Source organism: Falco biarmicus, chromosome 1 (assembly GCF_023638135.1).
Source record: "Falco biarmicus isolate bFalBia1 chromosome 1, bFalBia1.pri, whole genome shotgun sequence".
NCBI classification, from domain to species: Eukaryota; Metazoa; Chordata; class Aves; order Falconiformes; family Falconidae; genus Falco; species Falco biarmicus.
Genome location: NC_079288.1, coordinates 100,049,038 through 100,071,942, shown reverse-complemented (window position 1 = coordinate 100,071,942; position 22,905 = coordinate 100,049,038). Strand labels below are relative to the sequence as shown.

The following is a 22,905-nucleotide window of genomic DNA, read 5'->3' as shown; positions in this document are numbered from 1 at the left end:
CTGAAAGAAGCATTCGATATCAAAACACATTCTGCAGTAAATCTGGTGAGCAATCATGTTAGCCAACTCGCTGCAAGTAGATTTGACCAATTTGTAGAGGTGCTTCAACTCAGATGCTGCTTTTTCTACTTATTGAACAACTTCTTCAGATTTGTGTTTTGTGCACATTCATAGCCATGCCCTGGGGTGTTTGCATAAATGATGTTTTAGACATGTAAATCTGACTAATAACACACCCACCCATGGCTGGCAACCTAACACCGCAGCCTGACACTGAGGAATGATCTAATCCCGGGAGGTATCTCTGGCCTGAAGGAAAGCAGGGAGGGAAGGGTGGCTTCTCCAGTGGGTGAACCACACTCTGAGGCCCTTAACTTGGGACTTGCTCATCCAGTGAAGCGCTAGAAGTGTGGGCCTTTCAATAGCCATGTCTGGTTTGTGAAAACAATTCCTATACTATGTCTGCATGCAGTGGTAACATGCAAGGAATATGACTCTTCAATCTGACACTGCCCTTTCTGAATTTCCAGAGATCTCTTCCTTTTACATAAATGCATTCAGGTTTATGGATGGGTCATCTTAGAAGCTGGAATTTTATCTTTCCCAAAGATGGCTTTTTCTTGATGCTTTGCTGCTACTCTACTCACTGCTGATCAGGAATGACCACCTGAAGGGAGAACCGGTAATTTGCTCCAGCAGGCACCTGCACCGCTGTAGGAATTGTCCTCAGCATCACCAGTTACTGCCAACTGTGTCAAGGTGGTGGTTGTGGAAGGAAGACTTTGCCAAGAGGTGACCAAGCACATTGTATGTGTAGATCAGGAATACTTCCAGGAAAGTCAGCAGAGTTTAAAAACTCAGGCCTCTATTGAGTTGCATCACCTCCTCCGGCCCCACACCCCCAGACCAGCATTCAGAATAAAAAAGAATAAACACAATTTCTGGTTCAGGTTCTTATTTTCAGATATGACTAATATGAATGTAGAAAGGTGGGAGAATCTGGAAGAGAGGACTCAAGAAAATGAGCCTCTTGAAAGAAGTCCTTCCTCATCTCCACCAGCTATATGTTGTCTTGTGACATGAGGTGAGTGTACAACCATCCAGTCTCTTAAGAAGGCTCTTAGCTAATGCAATTCTGGATCCCTCACTGTTTGACACAGGTTTGAGTCCTTTTAAAAAGCCTCCAGGCTTTTGCCTTCATTGAACATCATAACTGAATTTGCACTGCAGTAGGTAAATGAATACCACTGCTGGTTTATTTATTTGCTTATGGATTGATGCTGTGGTATCACGTGTGATACCTCCTAGAAAATTGCATAGCTCTGGGAACGTGGCCATGGGTGCAGTGAGTTTTACTTCCCTGGCCGTTTCCCTCCTTTTCTAGGTTTTCCCTTCATGTGCATTTCCTTTTGGGTTTGTCCTCTTGAGTGGCAAGTGCTGGTGCTGGCGGTGGGCAGGAAGCTGACCCCAGGAACTGCGAGGGAAGGGCTTGGGTGCAGCCTTTCCCTCCCTTCAGGGCTTCAGGGCAGGAGTTGCCGGTATTCCCTCCCATGCTGATCCCAACCTGCCAGCTGGGGTTTGGTGGGGAGAGGTCTCTGCTACAGCCTGTTCCTGGGAGGTAGGCTCTCCCTTAGGGCGTGCAGTGCCTCTGGCTGTGCTAACAAACCACTTCTTCCCCATCAGCAGGCATGCCTCCTTTGCAGTAATGCAGAGAAGAAAAGGGCTCCTTGGTTTATTTGCCTCTCTCGTGTCCTTTATAGATGCTGTGACACTGAGCCAGACCTCATTTACATGTAATTAACTGCACTTGTCCCTTTAAATTATGAAGGCACACAACTGGCTACAAAATGGCTTAACAGGTACCTATAGTGTATAATTAGCGTTGCATGGGCTCCGCATCTGTTTGTTGATGGGCTAGTACAAGCAAGTGCAACCTTCCAAATGACACCAGGCACAGGCTCTGTCTGAAGAAGAAAGCGCTTGTCTGTTGGAGGCAAAGCGGACAGAAGCAAGCCCTTGTTGCCACCATGGTTAACACAGAGCCCCCACATGTCTGAGTTCTCCTGAGGGTGCCCTGTTTTCCTTGCAGATGTGCTGCATAGGCAGAGCCATGGGGTTTTTTACACTGGCCCAGGGTTTCTAGCCAGTGGGCGGCCCTGCTGAGGGACTGCGTGATAGATCCTTGCCTGAGCCACCATAAAGCTGGAAATCTGCAATGTTTCTGTACTGCATGCACAGATTAGCTACCTGGCATGTGCACAGCCAGCATGAAGGTCCTGGGGATTTCAGACATTGTTGTTCTGCTTGTGTGAATAGATAGTATGGTAAATCTGAAGTGTTTGGGACTGTGGATTTGCTGTGCTTACTCATGTTATTTAGCTGTCAAACATGCATGCTAAGTCAAACATGATCCTGAGCTCTCACATCTACTGAAAATCCTCAGATCTTTTGTGCAAAGTATGTACAGACAGTTTGGTTGCTTTCTGAGATGTTGGGTTTTACAGGCTGTCTGCCAGCCTAGCAGTGGCCAGAGTTAGTGGGGTATTGCTAGAAGTGGACACTTTGTCCTGCCCTGAATGGGGAGTCACTTGTGAGACCAAGCTTGGGTGATGACTTCAAGTGGTGTGGTGCCACCATAAGCAACAACATAAGGAAGATCACTGCCTCATCACACACATGGGTCTGAGGAAACTGGACTGTTTCCCGTCTTAAATATAATATAGGTGAATTTAAGGGTGTGCATCATGTCATGCAACACAGAGCGTGAATCACATCATGTAGCAGTGGGAGGAAAAGCCCCTATGGGTGCCCTTGAGAAGCAGCTCCTGGGGGACCTGGGTGCGGGTGCAGCTGCAGTCTGGGGTGCAGCATGTGAGGAAGTTAGGTTGCCCAAGGGCAAAGTGGGCAGTTCTGGGTGTGCTGGGCCAGGCAGAGTGCCTTACCTGCATGTCTGTGCATGTGTTCATGGGTACGTAGGTGTATAGGGGCTGCAGTGGTTTGGCAGGGGCTGTGTGTGTGTGATGTGGGCAGGGGTCAGCCCTTGGTGAGTATGGGAGCTATGCAGCGAGAAACTCCTAGGTGTATCGTGGAAGATCCCTGAGGAAAGTGGGATTTCTCCTTGCCAGAGGAGGTGGGGGTACCTGCTGGAGAGCCCCACAGAGCAATACCTCACCTTGAGTGCTGAAAGGACGGGGAGGTGGTGGCCAGAGGGGGGGTGGCACCTCCTCCTACCTGTCAAATGGAAACAGGAGCTTGGCCTTCGTTTGTGCTGTGTATTTAGATTTCAGGCTTTGCAGGCAGGCACTGGCCCTTATTGTTTGTACAGTCCTTGGCCTGGTAAATCCTGGTCTTTGCCAGGGCACCCAGGCACCTCTGCAGTACTAATGAGCAATAACAGACTCTGCAATATTAACTCTTTCTGTGCTCTCTACAGCAACCCCTGGCTGCACAGTCAGGCAGGCTCACGGGAGAACAAGACAAGCAGGAGGGTAATTCCATTGGGATACAAAGGAAGGGATGCAAGTGCACTGCTCAGCCACTGCGCACCGGAACAGCGGCAGAAGTTAGTTTCCTGGAGGCAGCTAAGTGAGATTTGACCAGTGACTAAAGCACAGTATGGGGATGTTTGTAGCACAAGAGGGGCACCTGAAAACTGGTTTCTGAGGGTCTGCCTAATTGGAAAAGTTTTTAAAACACTAGAGAATTTATATATGGAAGTGAGAGGGAGTGGAAATTTGGCTGAGGAGTGAAAGTGGAAGTAAGGAGGTTTAGGAGCCCTGTCACCCCGACACAGTCAGGGTAGTATCTCCTCTGAGCCATGGTTCTATAAACACTGGTTGGTTTTGTATCTCTGAGATAACCAGGTCAATTAAATTCATGATATACTTGAAGGGAGCGTGAACTCTTGGCAGGAGGAACTCCAAGCCTTTACTTGCAATGGCCTTCAAGGGCAAGTAATTACACCTCGCTCAGTTTATGTGTCAATATTTCACAGTGAGATACCTCTCTACTGAGTGTATAGGTACTCTGCCCTTTAAGATTAGCTCAGGGGAGGACTGATTGCTTCTCCTCTAGAAAGTTCATATTCCCCAGTACTGTCAGAGGATCTTTATTTCTCTTCCAACTAAGCCAAGTGGTATGAGTTCAGTGAATTACAATAAGCGAGACACTCCCTAGTGCTATTTTCAGTCACTTATCAGATTAGATCAAGTTGCCCTTTCCTTTGAAATGAAAGTAATCTATTACGTGTTTGTTGCACTCTCTGTGTAACTAAGTCGAGAAAATCAGTATCATGGCAGTCATTTCAGTGTTGTGCTTATTATTGCTAATGCACTATGTTCTGTCATTGAGAGAGTTCGGAGATGTGGATTCTTGAGATGCTGATGACAGAGGGCTCTTGAGTTAAAAGGTGAAAAGCAAAGGAGCAGAAAGGAGGGTGCTGGCATTATCTGACAAAATTTTCTAAAAGTAATTTTTTTGATCAAACAGCATTTGGGCACTGCTGATTGCATTCATTCTGTTCTGTTATTCATACATACGTACATCCATCCATCTTAAATTTTATTTTGAATCTATGTGCACATCCTTTTTGATCTGTTGTTGGGTTGAAGATGTACTCATTAAAAAACCTAAAAATCCACTTAGCACTTGATTCAAAGAATCTATCACCAATATTCGAGTGAGCGGAGGTTATCTTTAGTCGGCAGCGCTGGGTACATGAGGGATCGCTCCTCCAAAGTCATGCACACCAAGGGAACCTTTCAGCCCCCTCTTTATACAAGTCACTCATGTCTATTCATTAACTTTCCGGGAACTCATTAACATTTCTCACACCTGGACAATTAGCACATTCCTATTCAAGGACCTAGTATATCTTCAAGTTAACAACATTAACATATCTTGTGCCTGGACAATTAGCACACTCCCTATATCACCCATTTAAGGATTTAGTACATCCTCAAGTCAACAATAAGGGTCTTCTCAGATAAACATGAGCACACCTTTAAATAAATCATATATGGCCCATTATTCACACTCCATGAAAGACAACTGATAGCTTCCATCCACTGGAACCATATTGAATGCCATTCCTCATCCTGGCATCTCAGAGGAAGCTTTTGGGATGCTTTGTTGTCCTAGTCTTTAGAAATTTATTAGGCAACAAGTCATTAGCTTACTGGCTTTTCATCTACATACCAAATGTTCCCTATCTGGGCCCTTTTCCTTTTGATCTCATGCCCTGGGTGTAGGGCCTTGTCACTCTCCTGTTACTTGTGATTTCCCCAGGGATAGTGGGGGGTGTGTGTTGTGTGCCCTGCTTTGGATTCTTTATGTACATTTTATGAAAGCAAACTGAAATAGAAAAAGTTTTTTTATAGGAGACAGGAGGCACAGAGTGCCTGGAACCTCACCCTAAAATGGGGTGAGTCCCAGCTTGACCCGGAGGGCTGCCTATTTGTCTCCTTTTTTGAAAAAACAAACAAACAAACAAACAACCCCCAAACTGTTCACATTTCCCTACATTATCTGCTTCCCAACAGCGATAACATTTCAGAGTGCTGCAGAATAGACATACATTGACTATTCTAGTTAGCTTTGTTGTGTAATTGTAAGAGGAAAAAACCCAACCAAACAAAAAATCTACATCTGAACAGCAAAGTACGTTGGGTGGAAAAGCAACCTGGAATTCAAGATTGTTGTAAAGCAATAAAGACACCACCATGGATTGCAGTAGTCCTTCTTCACATCCCTCCTGTTAATCAGCTCTGTCTTCCTTATTCCTTTTCCTACACTCATTGGGCAATCTGATGGTTTGCTCTCCTTACCTGGTGCTTTTTGGATGGAAGGCACAGTTCAGCTTTCATCTGAAGATGCTGAGTCCTATTTCTCTCTCTCTTTTTTCTTCACATCCTTTAATACTCTTGGTGGTTGCCATTCCTTAATCTTTTTTCTTCCTTTTTTGCAAGTCTCCTGGGATATTTAGTTCCTTTTCATGCAGCTAAGAATATGCACCAAAGAGCTTGGATTTAGATATTAAGGTAAATCATTTAATACAGATACATGAGGAGGTAATGTTTATCAGAGGTACATTTGTTTTCCACTGAGAGAAGAAGCTTCTGAAAATCAGCTTTTAAAATTTTAATAGATTATTCCTACTTTATGGAAAACATGGATGGGTCTCTTTCTAATGGGTTTGTAACAAAGGAGATGTGTGTGAGACAGATAGAAGAGGGCGATAAAGTGAAGCCTTGCCTCCCCTTTCCCTTCCCTTTCCCCTTCCCCTTCCTCTTTCTCTTTCTTTTTCTCTTTCTCTTTCTTTCTCTTTCCCTTTTTCTTTTTCTTTTTCTTTTCCTTTTTCTTTTTATCTTTTTTTTTCCTTTTCTTTTTCTTTTCCCCAAAACAGTCAAAGAATATCCAAATGTGAAAAGTTCAATTAAGATTTGAAAAGCATATATAGACACACACAGGCCGCACCTCCTGACTTCTATCTGAACTCACCTCAAATGCAGAGCCTTCTAGCACCTGGCAGTTGAATCATATATCCTTGACAGCAGGCAGATGAGGATAGTTTTCCTGTAGTACGGCTGGATACTTGGATGATCTTTCTTGTCACTGGTCAGGAGTATGTCAGGTGTTACTGTAAGTACCAGCACCTGGGCACAGAAGTCATCGCTGGGTTCTGGTGCTTGGAGCAGGGGATGAACCGCAGTCTGGTCCCTCTCTGGCTCCATGTTACCACCTCTGGGACAGTGGCAGCTTGCACCATCAGGTCCATACTGTAAAATGGCAGCCCAACCTAAATGCCTCCAGCCTCTCTCCTTGGAGTGCTGGGCTGCCACCAGGCAGCACCACAGATCAGAGCAGGCTGCATGGGCTCCCTGGAAGAGCAGGTGGGGGACATGGAGGTGGCTTGCCCAGTCCGGTGGTACCCTGAACCCTCTGTAAGTGGATGTGTGCTTGTCCTTGTGCTGCTGGCTACAGCAAGGTGGGATACACCGCTTGCCTGTCCCCAGCACGCCTCTTGGTACCTCCACCCTGTGCCTGAAGTTCTGCTTGGGTCCGCGCTGTGAGGGTGCTCACAAGCCTGAGCTTGAGCATAGGCCTGGGTTTGTGCTGCACAGGGCAGGTAAAGGAGGTGCTGGAGCACGGAGTCGCAGTGGGCACTCTCCCCTGCAGAAATCGTGCCAGGGAGGCCAGCAGTGTCCTCTGTTCTCACATGCGTGTTCCCTACAGCTATAGGAGCTGTGAGGTGACAGGGTCAAGAGGAGGTTAGGTCCAGAGAAGGCTAGCATTACAGATGGTACAGGAATTAGTTCTCACCTGCCATTAGGTATGAAGTGATGGGAAGTGATGAGTGTAGTTAGTGGCGGGCTATGACAAAGTGGATGAAGTAAGGAAGGTGGTTACATTAAGGCTAGGAGGTCTGGCAGTTTGGGTGAGTGTACTTGTTCTTGGCTCAGTTAAAAGCCCTTTTCGAAGCTATAGTTACTGATGACATGCTTCTCTGGTGGATGAGCAGAACCTTCTGAAAGGTTTTGGAGAAAACCCCCCAGTAATTGCCATGACCTACCCATAGCAGGGGATCCTTCCAGGACAAACAGGTGAAATGGAAAGGCAAAGGCTGGCTCTCTTCAACCTCTGACATATTCACTATTGCTATACAAGGCACTCTGCAGAAATTGAGTTAGTATAGGGGTAACTTCCATCTGTTTTGTGCGGAAAAAAACCAGGGTATGATTCAGTTCCTGTCTTGGATTAGAGCAGATGGCCCAGGTTTGAACCGATACTTTACTTTTAAAAAAAAATAAATCACGCAGTTATTCCTACAAGTTTGTTTCTTCTTTCACAAGGCTGGAAACTGGGTGTGAATTCCAGGGAAAGGGTTAAGTGTATCAGGAGATTGTCAGCCATTGGTCTGACTTTAAAACAAGGTGCTGGAGGGCATATCTTAACTTGACTTGTTGCATTGTTAATTTACAGTTTGGGTGTGGAGGGACCTGCCTTCCCTTCTTTGTAATCTATGCAGGTGTGCACAGGACTTCAAAGCTGGTTGCAGTGGATCTTATGTCCGTGAGAAAGCCTCGGCTGAACAAAAATGTGCTGGGAGATGTGAACCCCAGCTCCCTTGTGCAACTGCCTGCAAGTCAGTTTGTAAATGTGGATTTCTGCTGGGTATTGGTTATACAAAGGGCCTTCTCCGTAGGCCACAAGTCCCCCACTGCAGATTTTAGGTCTTACACTACCGTGAGATTTTAAAATTATTTTTAAAAATGTGAAATCACATAAGAACACTAGTCACTTGCTCTAATTTTTTTTCTCTGCTTCCAGATGACTTGTGAAATATTCCGGTTTTCTACCAGTGTTTTAATTAGCAGTATTTTGAGGTATCTCAGAGGAGAGAATTTTAACCCAAAAACTGATCACAGACTTTTCACGCTGATAATTCACTAGTGATTATTTGTCATGTCAAACTGGGCAGCCAAAAACTATTCTACTGGGCTGGGCTGGTTGGCTAAAGCTCTTTAAACCTGGTGTAACTCAATTGCACAGAAACAGCTCATTGTGAGTGGTGAAGCACAAGTGCTCCTGCTCTCCCAGACCCTGTGTGCAGTTGGAATTTGAGGGAAGTGGAACTTGTGGTGGGTTTGGTGGAGCAGGGTCTGCAGTTTTGACTGTACAGGTACCTCACCATTAACATCTTGCAGCTGAGCAGAGCAGAGATCAGTCTATCCCATTTTTTCTCCACAAGCTGGAGGAAAAAGAATTACTAAGCACCGCCCCCCCCCCTTAACATTAGTATAGAAAAGTTGACAAGGAGATTGCGTGTCAGTGAAACTGTACCTCACAAATTTTGCCAATTTACTTAATGACTCCAGTACTTCATTGTTGCTTATTATTGTGATCACAATTGTGGAAAGAATGATAGAGATTGATTCCTTATGGCTCTGCTTTGTTCAGTGGTTTCTTTTATAGCTTTCTCTGTCCATTTTATGTTTTCACTAATCAATTTTTTGGACGTCCCCGAATGAAATTCAGCATTGCTCTATAGGGGAGGGTACTACAGCTGCAGTTGTACAGTGGGGAACACTCTGTCAGTGGTTTTTAGGTTTTTGACATTTGGCTTTGATGCAGAGTGAGACTTGCACCTTTCAAATGCTTTTGGGGAAGCACAACAAGGGTAGCAGTCTCTGACGGCCAGGTAGGCTGGTACACTGTCGTGCTGTGGATGACTGGTGAGGCACAAGGTGTCTGAAGATGGCCGTGAAATGCTTATTGGCTCCAGCTGCTGTTAATGCCTGACTGCAGACATGGCTGAGAGCTGGCAAGAATTGCCAGTATTTTTAAATAAAATGTTTCTAGCTATAACAGTAAAATTATGAGTTTGTCAAGCAATTGTTTTATATAATTTTATATTTATATCCTCTTTCTGCAATTCCCCTCATCTCCTAACCACCAAAGACTAAAGGAATACAGAATGGCTTGGGGATTTTTCCTTTGCTTGTTTTGCAGAGGTCATGAGGCCCTTGTAAAAAAGCTATGGTAGTGTTTGCAGTCCTCTTTTGGGACAGCAAAGGTCCACACTGAACTTCTGGCTTTACTACATTCAAATACATGGGCTTTTCCTTGTCCAGGGAAGGAACTAAAGCCCATGATATATGTATCTCAGGTGAATATTCAATGTACCGAGCTATTAAGTCTCTCCTGTAGGAGCAGTTACATTTTGAATTAAATATTCGTTAGGCCAGAAAGAGAGAGGAGTTACTCTTTCACCAGCATTCAACCATAAAATGTCCCTGAACCCTCTGCTGTTAATATTCACCCCATTATTCGTGGATGGGACTGACGAACAGATTCCTTGATCTACCCAGTATGCCTTATTCTTGTAAAAATGGTGTTCTTACTGTCTTTGACTCTTTGAGAGTGTACAGGCATTACATCATGCTAAATAGATTTAAGAATGTGATTTCTGTGAACGGGAGCTTAAATCATTGACCAACTTACTGTGGAATTTTATGGAAGCCTTAAAGGTGGTCAGGAGCAGACCTTTAAGTGGAAACTCAGCATGGAAAGCAGAGCCACATGCAGCTGAAATGACAGCCTTAGAGTTTGCAGATGGTATCACTAAACTGCTTTGGAACAAGAAAAGACTGCCTGGAAAGATAAACTGTGTATTAGGCTCCATAGCTTGGTCTGTTGAGGGACTTGAGTTTATCACAAACCCCTACATTAAATGGTGCAGATCATTAAATGCTGCAGATGTCCTGGGTGGGAGAGATCACAGCTGGTGGTCAGGGTGGGTGTGTGCAGCCCGCCTGGGAGGGTGCCCAGCCTCCAATTGTGCATGTTCTTATCTGTTACTTGCTGCTGCCGGTGTCAGATGAACACAAGTTGTCTCATTTTAAAGGAGAAGTCTGATGCAAATGACTGTGTGACCTTTGCACAGGAAAATACTTGCACGAAAATACTTGCACGCCCCTGATTTTTTCTTAAGCTAGAACAAAAAATAAAAAGATGAGAAGGGGAATTAAGAAGAAGATACATAAAGTAACAAATGTGAGAGAGGAACCAAGAGAGAAAAGAACAAAAAGGAAATTGACGTTGGTAACTACAGCAGGTCATTTACTCCCGAAGTGTTACCCATTTATGCCAGAGCTGTAAAGCTAATAGCTTTTTTGTTGAAATAAGTTGCTTATTCTCCTGTCCAATGGTTGTTAACTGGCTTCTAAATATGAGGACTAGGCAGAGTATCAAGCTACAATTAAAAATAAGAATAAATTAAGGCTTGCCAATTACAGCACTGAATATCCCTGTGGCCAGCAGAGACATTAACGTTTTTTCTTGTGTCTGCAGTTGAGATGAATGAACAGTATGTCTTTTTCTCTTATCCTGCTCTCAGAGATGGCCAGAAGAGAAAGGGTCCCAGCTGAGGCAGCAGAGAGCAGTCAAAGAAACAGTAAAGCCTGTGAGGAAAGGTAACAAGTGAAGTTACGGAGCGAGTCAAACAAGAATCCCTTTTTAAATGGGATCCTGGACTGAAGACACAGGCAGTATGCTGCAACGTGAATGCGGCAGCAGAACTTTTCTGTGCCTGCGAAGAAGAGCATTCATGTGCATACCAAGGAACACAGATTTTTTGGATTTAGGAACAGAATTTCGTTAGGTAAGCTGAGTAGAGATAAAGATGCAGATGAAGAGCATTGGCAGAGGTAGAGTCAATACAAGAAGAGTACCGGGCATGGACTACAGGGGCCAGTGGATCAGTCCTGGGGGATCTGCCCTTTAGATCATTTCTACTCTATTTCAGGGCATGTCCAGAAGTGTGACAGACCCCGCTGGTCTCAGCAGCTCCAAAGACACTGAGCACATGTGGCCACAACTGATTAGGGTATCTTAGCAGATGAGCATCTTCTGCTGGCTGCGTTATTTATTCCTTCGCTCACCAGCAGTTGCACACAGATCAAAAGGAGTGGAAGTCCATCTCACTGTGGAGAAGTCTCCATCTTTCTTTGCAATTCCCTAGGGTGAACTGCACTTTGTGGTAACCTGCACACTTGCTGCCCTCTCCCAGCAACCCCTCTTGGCTATGCCTGTCCAGGCTGCTGTGGAGAAACCCCTCAGCTAGGGTCAACCCAGGCATATCTCATATTTAAAAATAATTTACAGATGTTGTTCATACCCCCATGAGATTTTCTGAAAGGTTTTGCAGACAAAAATCAGCAGTGGATGATGTCAATTACACGGAATAATATTAAAGTTATAGACACAGTTTCCCACTGGGAAGTGGAAGATGATATGACTTTAAAACATTTAACAAGTCATTGTCCTCTCTGCTGTGAGTAGCCAGCCTATCTGTGGAATGTGTTTTCACAAGGTATAGACCTCTGTTAGACGGGAAACTTATTTTAGTACTCAGTTTCCATTATATGACCCCTTTGACCATTTGGGAATTGGCCACGTGTGAAGATAGGAAATGCAAAATGAAGTGCATTAGGGGAGCAGCCAAACTCAAGACCTTCTCTTCTCCAGGCTTCTTCTGTGGCTGTGTGTAATGCAGGACCCGAGGGTCAGGAGCTGCAGTGCTCACCTTTGGTTTTGTTCATGCTGGCAGAATGCTTTGATTCTGAGTGAGAATGTTTTGACAGAGGAAAAAAATATTCCATCAGAGGCAACTAAGTTTCAGGAAAAAAACCCCAAACCCAACAAAACCCAAAAATGAGTAATAGGATTCTTATGCATAGCTAATTTTCCAGTGGAGAAAATAAAGTAAAACTGATTTTTTTTTGAGCAATTTTGGGTACCACAAGTCAAAATGAACAGAAGATTTAGACCTTTAATTTTCAGGAAATCGGCATAAATTAGGAACCTAAAATCAGAATTAAGGACCTTAGTGTTTTTTCTAATGTGGGTCTATGCACATAAACCCATAAACAGACAATGGCAGAGACTATCCTGATTCCAAGGTAGGGACACTTGTTTTTCTCTTTATCTCTAGTGGCTTCACTGGTTTTACTGGACTTCAAACATCCTGCGAAAATGGTGTGGTCAAATTGAAGCACTTTCAGAGGGCACACAGCTGCCTCAACTACTGTTGTCACAGCCCTGGTCCCCACTGTCCAGTTGAGCTCAATCTAATTCTAAGTCTTGTTTAATAATGAACAGTGATTTATTATGTTTGATTCCATGGGCCTTATACCTCCATGAGCTTGCATGCTGCAAGGTCCTCCCAACATGCTTGCAGTTTTCACCCAACTGTAGCTGGCCGCATGCTTACAGAGCTGGAAGAATCATCTGGCGTAGTTATTGGCTCTGCCTTCTAATTTCTTTCTGTGAACGGGTCCCTGGCTTGGATTCAGGCCACAGCCCAGTACCAATGGAATGAAAAATAATAGATTTCTTTTAAGAAAATGCTTCCTTCCTACATAACAGACAGGCTTCTTAACTCCCTCTGCATCCCACACTTTAAGTGGAAATTGGGATTGCCATCTAGTCCCAGCTCCTGGGAGATTTTTTCTAAAAGTTTTTTTATGATTTAAAATTATTATTTTTATATATATAAAATTATTTTAAAGGTTATTTTATTATTATTAAAAAGGTTATTAAATTATTTTTATTCTCTAGTTTTCCTTCCATGCCTTTTCTCGTTATTTTAGAGCTCTGTGTTGCTAGTAACTGTGAAGCCATGGTTACTCGAAAATGGGATTTTTTTGGGCTTCTGTTTCTACCATGTTGGATAATAGGGTGAAAACTGCCTTTTCTCACAGCAAGGGACTGAATGCGCTCCTTGGGATCTCTGCAAGGTGTCCCCTTCACTGAGGCATATGGAGGCAATACACACTCACCTCCTGAGAACACCGGGTTGCTGCTTCCTCCAGCCAGGACTGCACAGCCAAGGAGAAGGTGGGCTGATCATGGGTGTGTAGACCTGCGAGAAAGCCCAGGGAAAACTCTGGACTACGGCAGCTCTAAGTACCTGTCAGAACTAGCTAACCAAAAACCTATTTCAAAAGTTTTTTCTTATGGAATTCTGCATCCTGAAGACAGTAACATATACAATAGCAGCAGTAAAAAATTCACATCACAACAGCAACTCATAAAACTTATTCAAATTAAATGAGAAATAAAAGCAATGCTGAATGGTTATTTAAAAATGCAGTAAACAGGAAGGCATACGTATTTTTTATTATCCCAGCGCTTCAATAAGTAAATAAAAAAAGTATCTGTGTGATAGTACTGCCAGGTTTTATTCCCCTGCTACCAGGTCAGGACCTCATGATCACTTCAAGACTTTGATTAATAATATTTTATGCTTTCCAGGTGAAGGTGTTGCATACCATGAAGTGGTCCGGTCTCCAGAAGGTAGAAATCCCAAGACATTCACATGTGCTGTAGAGCAAGGTTGCATGTTTGCTTGTCTGAGGAATCTCCTGAATGGTCAACTGAGCATCAGGGATTTTTTTGTTTAAATTCCACTAAATTAAAAAAAAAAAATCCTCTTTTTATTTTTTAAATAAACAGAACTTTAGTCAAAAAAGTATTGAGGAAAAGTAAGAGGAGGAAAAAATGCAGCTAGGATATATGTAACGTTCTGTAATGCATCAGCAGTGACAGCAGAGTCACAACTCCTTCACCTGCAAGTGACAGACCCCATCAGCTGTGTTACAGAAATAACAGGGAGAAAGGAAACAGGCTCAGGATATTTCACCATGATGTCTGGTTCCAGCACTACTACAGTTACCACAGGGAGAGGATGATTAATTGAACCTAGTGCTAGCAGCTCATATGGGCAGCAGCGAGGCTTTGGCAGTCTCAAGGGCAGCCTCCCAGAGTCCCAAAAAGCTATTCAAGGAGAAAAAAAATGACTTTGCCCTTTTGCGCCTGGAATCCGGATGTCTGGCAGAGGGGGCAGGGGCGGAAGGGAGTTGCAGCTCTGCATTGTCCTTCGCTGTTCACATTGCTGACACACCCCGATATCCTTCTGCTGTGCAGATCCCTTTCAGCTGCCTGGTCTTAGCACCTTTGGCTATAGGAAGGGCTGAATGCTTTCCTACATAATGCCCCGGCAGTCCCCTCCCTACTGCTCCAGCCGAAGAAATCTCATGTTTAGAACACTTTCTAAAATATGCAGGCTTGATATTAGTCGTGAATTTGAGGGTCTCCCTGCTTTAGACTTTTTCCTAACTTGCTTTACTTGGGCTCCCTCACCTTTGCACATCCATGTTGTGTTACTGCCAGAGCCTCCTGAGTTGTTTTGCTGTTACAGGTGCTGGAGAGCTGCTCACCCACCACCCACTCGTGCTTTTTCCCTCCCTCCCTCCCTCCCTCCATCCCCGGGATCTGTGTCCTGCACAATTCTGACTGACTGCAGCATTTGATCTCCTGTGTGGTCCTCCCTGCTCCTCCAGGTCCCTCGCTGGCATCGCTCCAGCCCTGCTCCAGTTCTTGATGGTCACCAAGATATTGACTTCTAGGTTAATTATTTCTGAGCATTCGGGGTCTTCTGGGTAGGGGTTGCAAGCTGGGGAGGCCCTGAAGAACATTTTAGTTCTGTGTACACCTCAAGTGAAGGAGAGAACCCCCACACCCACAGGTGAGTTGTGCATGACGAGACAACTGGGGTCAGGGCTCTGCAGCTCCAGTGGCAGCATCTCACTGCTGATCAACTTGAAACACATTTTTGTACACAAGTCATGGGAACATACAGCAACACTGATGGAAATGAGCTGATGAAGGTTTAGTTTTAAGCCATATTTTGTTCAGGGTTTCTAAGGCGTGGTTGCAAATATAATTCTTTGCCCTTGGCTGTGGAAGGGCTTATGAATTGCACTAACCACTGCTTACAATCACATTTTTCCCTTGCTGAGCAAGGGTGTGGGGGGAGTTTGCTAAAGAGGCTCCATCAAAGTGAAAACGCCATCACTCATTTTCAGCCAAAAGAAAAGCAGTGCTGCCCATGGCCCCTCAAAGGCTGGCTGTGGTTCTGCAGCTGGCTGCTGCTGCTCAAGTTGGGTATCCCACCACCGGCCAATGCAGGCTTCCTGCTGCTATGCACTCCAGGCAGACACACCAAATCCCCCATGCTGAGCATGAGATGAGAATTTTTTGGTCCCATCTCATGCTCTCTTCCCTTGTTTGCTTGCATCTCATACATTTGGGTTACAGTGACACCACCATCTTACTGCACAGCCATCTGCTGGGACCTGCTGGGGTCGTTTAGGATCTTGGGTCTGTTTAAGATGGAAGTAGTTCTGCACAGAGCAGTGATGGGGACATGGGCAAACATACTGTAACACTTGCTCTTGAATGCATCCAATCATTTAAATGAGTATCTTTGCTCCCCTGTTTTCTAGGTTGCTGGTTTTCCTTTAGGTTCTCTCTCTGTTACAGCATTACTCTGCAAAATTTCACATCTCACTTCACATCCTCACATGTTACATGTTTTTTTGGCCATTCATAGCAGTGAGCAGTGTCAGCCTGTGGATTTAAGTGTCAGTAAATGCAATTTTTTTTCAGTCTGTGATCTGTAGTGCCATGAGGATATTTCTGTGTGGGGCAGTTTCAATGGCCAACTCCCTTTAATAGTCATTATTTATAGAAGTCCTGCCATGAGACACACTCTTTTACCCCTACTTTTTATATTTCCTTTCATATTTTTGTTTAACATGTTTTCAGGACACTCTTTCAGCAAACCAAACAGATAGGGTAAATAAATGAAAGGTGACCTTTATGCACAAGGAAAGAGTTCTCATGAATTGCAGGAAGTAATACACTATATGGGAAAAGCACCTCCTGCTCTTTTTTTGTTGTGGGTTTTTTTTTTTTTTTATGTACAGCATTTTCCCCAAACTCCATAACTGTAAACCAGAGCCTTAAGTACCAGCCAGAAGCAGACTCCTGAGTATTTCATATTATTCAGCTTTGCACAGTTTCCTGCCTTTGTCCTTAGACAAAAGGCTGCAGTCTATTAAATTAATCTGCTCAATTTGAAATGAAGGCCATATTAAATAGCCTTCACTGTGCATTTCTATAGATAGAAAATGCTTTGAGGGTTATCAAATGCCTGCTGCAGCCATCTACTGCTACTTGGTATAAGTAAATGCCTATTTAACCAGGCTTTGAAATGGAATATGATTGACAGAATAGCATTACTCTTTCCATATCCTCATTTCCATTATTTCACCCATCCACTGTGTTTTTCTAAAAAAAAAAAAATTCTAAAGCCCTAAAATCCAGACTCCAACTTCCAAGATATACCTCCCAGGCCTTCTCTTCTCCTTCACCATCTCCAGCACCTCCCTGATCTCCTTTGCTCATACACTCCCACTTCCCAATAATCTGGATCTTCTCTTACAACTGCTTTGCATTACAGACATTAATTTACTTCCAGTCGTACTGTTTTTCTTCATCTTGTGATTGTTGTCTTGGTGTCTGGCTAAACCAGCCCAGCTCCACCTGCCAAAATTTTATGCCAAGCATATCCTTTCTTTTCAGATAAAATGGCAGAAGCGCCGCCCCGCTCCCAGGCTGGTGGGACGGGGCTCTCATCTATGTGTCCCTGTGAGCACTGGATACCAGGAATTGGCTGCTTGTGCCGCTCCCTCCCTGCCTCTGGTAGAATGTGTTTCATCTCCTTTTTCACCCTCCTAAAAGCCAAATGATGTTTGCGGAAACCCTTATCTTTCCCTTTTCCCCATATCTGTGTTGTCAAGGGTAGAGCTTGTTGAAGTACTGCCTCTGGGAAACTAGGTTTTTTGGCTAGGTTAACCTTCTTTTCTGACTTAGTCCTCCCATTTGTTATTCATGATGTGAGCAGAGAGAGAGGTGTAAGGCTAGGCTTCACAGTAGAGAATATTCACCATATAGTCACTCATGCTGCTTGTTTATCAGAAGCATGTATTGTTTATATAAGAGCTAGGATGTCTGATCCTTGATAAGGTGCTCTGCTTTCTACTGAGAATGAAATTGTAGATGAGAATCACATTCACAAAAAACCTCCAAGCCCAAAAATGGAGTGGTGGAAAATGAGGAATAAATAATGTGCTTTTAGTATGAAATTTGAAGGCATGCTTTTACCATCCATCCGACACACACCTACATGTAAGCAGCAGCAAGGACAAAAGCAGCAAGGCATATCTGTGAAAATATCACAAACAACTCTGACACCTTCCAGAGGCACTATACCGTTATGACTTGCTATAACATTTCCAAAATTTTTCCTCCTTGACTTTTACCAAGTGGCATCCTGACCCACATACACCTGTATGCAAGTCAGGTCCGTGAGAACCACGCATACCACTGGTCACTAACTTAGGTAAGTTTTCCTCATACTTAGCATCTACTTCCCAGACATACTAACGTGAGGCAACTGAGAGAAAGCGGCAGTTGGTCTTGGTATATAAGATTTTCTAAAACATTTTCAAATCATCTTCTCAATGTGTACATATAATAACCATACTTTCCTGGACTCATTTGTAATGACTACATGCTCAAAACCTACCACTTGTAAATGAGAACTGCACAGTGGCATAAATCTCCTGTAACACAGTAGGGAATCAAGCCAGTGGGACAACAGAAAATCAAGAAGATTGTATTTATTCCTTTCATCATTACATGTTCACTTTCAAAAAAAAAACAAACCAACAACAAAACCCCAACACACAAAACCTGAACCAAACCAAGAAACCAAGCCAAACCAAGGGCATATTAAACAATTTATGAAAAAACTTGTATGATATAAAACCATTAAAAAATTACTTCATTATTATGTGCTAATAACATTGATATGGGGAAACATTGGTGGAGAAGACAGAAAGTTGGAACTACGTTGTTATTATATATATTATTATATATATATTATTAACTCATATGATGCTTGCCTTCTTCTAGTGAGGTGATTCCTATTCCTATTTACTTGATGGTGTACAAAACCCACAGCCATCCTGATTCAGTGGAGGGACTGGTTCCTGAGAAAGCAAGAAGTATTGGCAAGAGGCCAAGAATATTTTTGCATACTTTGTGTAGAAGCACACACCTGGTGCATTTAAGATGATACACCTTAAGCTGTCATTTCTTTGTTCAGAGTTTTTTCCTCCAGATGAAGAGTAAAGTCTCCAGAGATTTTTTATGGAGGCAACATCATAGTTCAGAATGGCTCTTTCCGTCTTGGCATTGTGTGGATGTGTTAATATGCTTTTTTTCCTCCTGTTCAGCTTTAGCAAATTTGAACTTTATTTTTATTCAACTCCTGAATACTTACAATGTATTTAATTACTTTTTATCTGTTTGCTTTTAACTTTCTTCTGCATCTATGGTCAAGGCAATTAGATACCAAACAGCATCTGCTAGAAAGAAAGGCTGCAGAAGGTACAAGAATAACTCAAAATTCCAGCCCCTGTTCTTATTCTGTAATAGATCTTAATAAATTTAAAGGAAGATGACTCCTTCCAATACAATACTCCTAGCTGAACACAATTCTTAATGTGCATATTTGTTTATCTCAAAATGTAGGATTCAGTCCTACTCTTACTAGTAGTTTAACACCTCCAATGTTTTTCCTGCCTCTGATTTACATTGTTATCCATGAAATCAGAATCCGGTCCATAGGGATTGAACAATCCTTTCAAGATACTGCCTGTTTCCATTATGGCTGTGAAAGACAGTTTCACTTTAAGAAAAGGTTGACATTATTACAAGTCATATAATTTCAGCCCCAAATTCAGTGTTATGAGAATCACTTCAAGTTGTTCAATTCATTTCAGGCTAGAATGATAATATAGGAGTTGTAATGCTCAGCAAAGTGAAAATGAAAGCAAGCACTGAACTCCAAACCACATTTAAGAGTTGCTCTTACAAAAGTCTTTTTCCTTGGAGCAAAATGGAAGAAGAGAGAGAAAACACAAGGTCATCCAAAACTATTTTTTCAATCTTTCAATGATTATGTTCTCAAACTTTCCTGTTTGTGTAGTTTCAACTCTATGTGGCTAAATGAGATAAGTTAGGGCTTCATGAAACTGAAGAAACACTCTGTTTAAATGGAGAGTGCGGCTGTAGCAATGCTGAAATGGTTCACAAATACATGGAAAATCTGCATAATTGTTTATGTAATATAAGTGTGTTTAATAAAGTAGTTTGTTAAATGCTGAATTGTCACTTTGTTTTTTTCAGTACTTTTGGTTCATCATTATTTTATTTCAGAATTTCCTTTAATGGTATTTAAAACATTCAAAATGTTTGAGGTAGTCAGACTCAAGCTGAAATATTTTCATTAGCCAAAAGCAATCTGTCATAACAAAGCATCCTGACTGACTTTCAGTGGTTGATTGTATTCTTAATTTGCCAGAGCTTAAAATAGCTTTTTCAAACTTACATGATCTTTTAGAATTCACAAATGAGAGGAAAAAAAAGTTCCTTGCTTCATTCAGCTCTACAGAGGGATTTTTATATTAAATGTTATGTGAACTGATGGGCTTCTGGGAATGGCTTTGGCAGTGAGATGCCCACGATTTTGGGGCTTGGGAAATCTACTCTTCAAGCTGATGCTTGGTCTCGCTGAAGTTCCTGAAGTTTGAGGAGGTGTACTTTTGGACAAGGCGGGTGGGAGGATATCAAGGTCGGTGGAAGGGCAGGGATGCACTCCTGCACTGAGACCAGGTGAAGGCATCCCAGATGGCAGGGACCAGAACCACAGCTCTGGCAGTGCTTCTGCCTCTTGCCCATCCTGTGCCCCCTCCTCCCCTTGTAGCCCATGTCTGCAGGTGATACGTAACCATACTGAACCTTAGAATACGGGAGCCATCATCCTTGCACATGGCTATGTGTAGAGACAGAATTAAACATGATTTTAATGTTTTATTCCCATCCCATAACTACTGGTCACATTTCCCACATCTGTGTCACTTGTCCAGGATGCTTCTCATGTGCCTGTTTGCCCTGGCCTCTTGGTCCCCACTCGGGTTGCCAGCCAGCACTGCAGCCATCAGGACACTTATAGTGCATGGCATATTACTTTCATAGCTGCAGATACAGAGTGAGACAAAATCAATAGGAAAGCTACAGTAGCTCACCATGCCATTAATACCCTTGGGTTATATAGTACAGCTGATCTTTCCGATGGTAAATGATCCAGATCAGCGCACAGAATCATTTCAAAATGCAGAGTTTATGGCACTCTGGAGTACTGACCCTTAGAAGAATCAACTGTGGATCTGAATGCATTTTGCAGGGCATCTCAGAGCAATCTGCAGATGTAAGAGAGAACTGCAGGCATGCATAGGGCTCAATTTCAGCCTGCACATTGCAAGCAAAGCAGCTCTTTTTTGGGGTTGACTGCCCAGGCTCCCAGTGTTTCATTTCTGTACCAATGAAGAGGCATCACCCAACTAAACAGCAGGGCTGTGTACCTTTGTGGTTCGAGGCCTTTTAAGACTTCCCTGTGGATAGTGCAATACAAAATTGGTTCAATATGTGCAGCTCTTGTTCTGTTCATATCTATTTGCAGTGTGTCTCTTGCTCTTCTGCCTGAAAACTCCACTGACCAAACAACCTGACAACCTTTTGTTTAATGGATCTAGGACTGGGGCTGGAAGGATTTCTACTCACCTAGATTTCCACTAGCACCTGTAAAGTTACAGAAAGGACAAGGTCCCCCAAAGGGCTGGGTCACTTTGATACTGCTTCCTTTCCCTGGAGAAGATTGGGATGTAGCTCTCACCTGGGGTTTTTGACTACTTGGGACTACTTTGCAGAGACCTCTGTCTCTTGTCCCCTTCTCATTGTCCAGGCTTTCTCTGTTTCTGCCTCAACTGTGGTGCAAACCAGTGGGTATAATAACGGCAAATATCCACCCTTTTGAAAAGCAGAACCGTGTAACGCCCAGCCTGTCATAGGCACTCTCACACTTGTGTCCTGCTGTCCTTCCTCCTTTCTAAACATCCCATGAAAGGCTTGTAAGCTCGGGGAGGGACAAAAGGATGTGAGGACAGCTCTCCAGGACCATTCATGTGACCAAGCGCAGAGCCGTGTGCATGCAGTGATTAATGAGGAACGTATCTTAGCATAACAAAATGGTGTGGAAGCTCCTCTGATAGCTAAAAGGCTTTAGTTCAGAGAAAACTGGTTTCATTTATTGTAGGTTTTACACTGATAAATTGTGGTTCCTTTACATGGGGTCCTCCCTCTTCAATTCCTATTTATCTTTTCTGCTGAAAAATGTGACTGGAGTTTGACTTGATAAAAGCAGGACATTCTTCAACAGAGTAAAATGTCCAGTGTCATTTGGTACCAGATGACAGGAAAAATGACAGTTCTACTGAAGATAATTAAACACATCTTTTAACCAGCTGTTAATTTATATTCTGTCCAGAAAATTTTTAATACATTTACTTGAAACAAAAAGCAGTTGAAACAAATCCCTATGTGTACCAAAAGCTAAAAAATGGACTAAATACATAAAGCTTTCTTGGGAAAGGAAAAAAAAAAAAAAAGGTGTATCCTTACACTTCTGGCAGACCATTACACCGACAGAATAGGAAGAAATATAGCCTTAAACTTTGCTTAGAAACCTGGAAACATACTGCTCTGTAGTACCCCTGTCCTTCGCCCCCCCCCCCAAGAGAGCACAGTGAACTCCTCAGATGGCCTGATTCTGAGCTTTACAAATAAAACTCACAATACAAAAATGACAAGAAGGTTCACAACTCTAGTCTTCCTTTTCTTTTTCTCCATGACTTTTTGGGTGGTCTCAGAAATTATGTTCTTGAGTTTTTCCACCCATAGCAGATGGAACAGGGTGTTGAATCTTTAGGAAACAATTGTTTCCCTTAAAAATGCTTGCTGAGTATTTGAGTTGAACAGGCAGCCTAAGAAACAGATGACTGATTGAAAGGTAAAATATATTTAGTTGCATTGATTAAAAATTGCCAGTAATTTCATTGTCACATCTTTGAGAAATATTCTGAAATCAGTCATAGATGATTGGGGGTTCAATTTGTAAAGTGCAAGTAAATTAGGACACAGAAGGTCTACAAAGAGGGAATAAAATTAAATCTTTCCATCCTTCAGTGTAAGAACAATAAAGCAGTATAAAACCTGAGGATATTCACAGAAGTAAAACATTTCTGCTTTTTGCGCCCAATACAAAATGGATATATTTTTTTTCAGATTAATGGAGTTTTTTTGAGATTAATGTAGTAAGATGAAAATGTGGTCCTGATTTGACTGAAAATATTTGGACAGTTTTACTGAACTCAGTGAACAGCTTTGAAAAGTATTTTAAAAATTGTTTAAAGAACTCTTTTCAAATTTATATATGTTTGGCCTTTTTAAAGGAAACCATTGAAGGTTGCATTAAGTTACATTTATTTTTCAAACTAGTAATGGAATGAAATAAAATATCATATTTGACTTCCC

At 42.8% G+C, this 22,905-nt stretch overlaps 1 protein-coding gene across 1 annotated transcript in view; it reads left to right on the top strand.

Moving 5' to 3' along the window:
- Positions 1-18,240, top strand: part of LOC130155073 (uncharacterized) — a 66,333-nt gene extending 48,093 nt beyond the window's left edge. Inside the window, exons 3-6 of the mRNA XM_056352023.1 lie at positions 13,263-13,413; positions 13,816-13,857; positions 16,990-17,813; positions 18,047-18,240. Of these exons, the coding sequence (XP_056207998.1) occupies positions 13,263-13,413; positions 13,816-13,857; positions 16,990-17,156 (360 nt within the window). The 3' untranslated portion in view covers positions 17,157-17,813; positions 18,047-18,240. The remainder of the gene's footprint in view (positions 1-13,262; positions 13,414-13,815; positions 13,858-16,989; positions 17,814-18,046) is intronic.
- Positions 18,241-22,905: the final 4,665 nt, after the last annotated feature.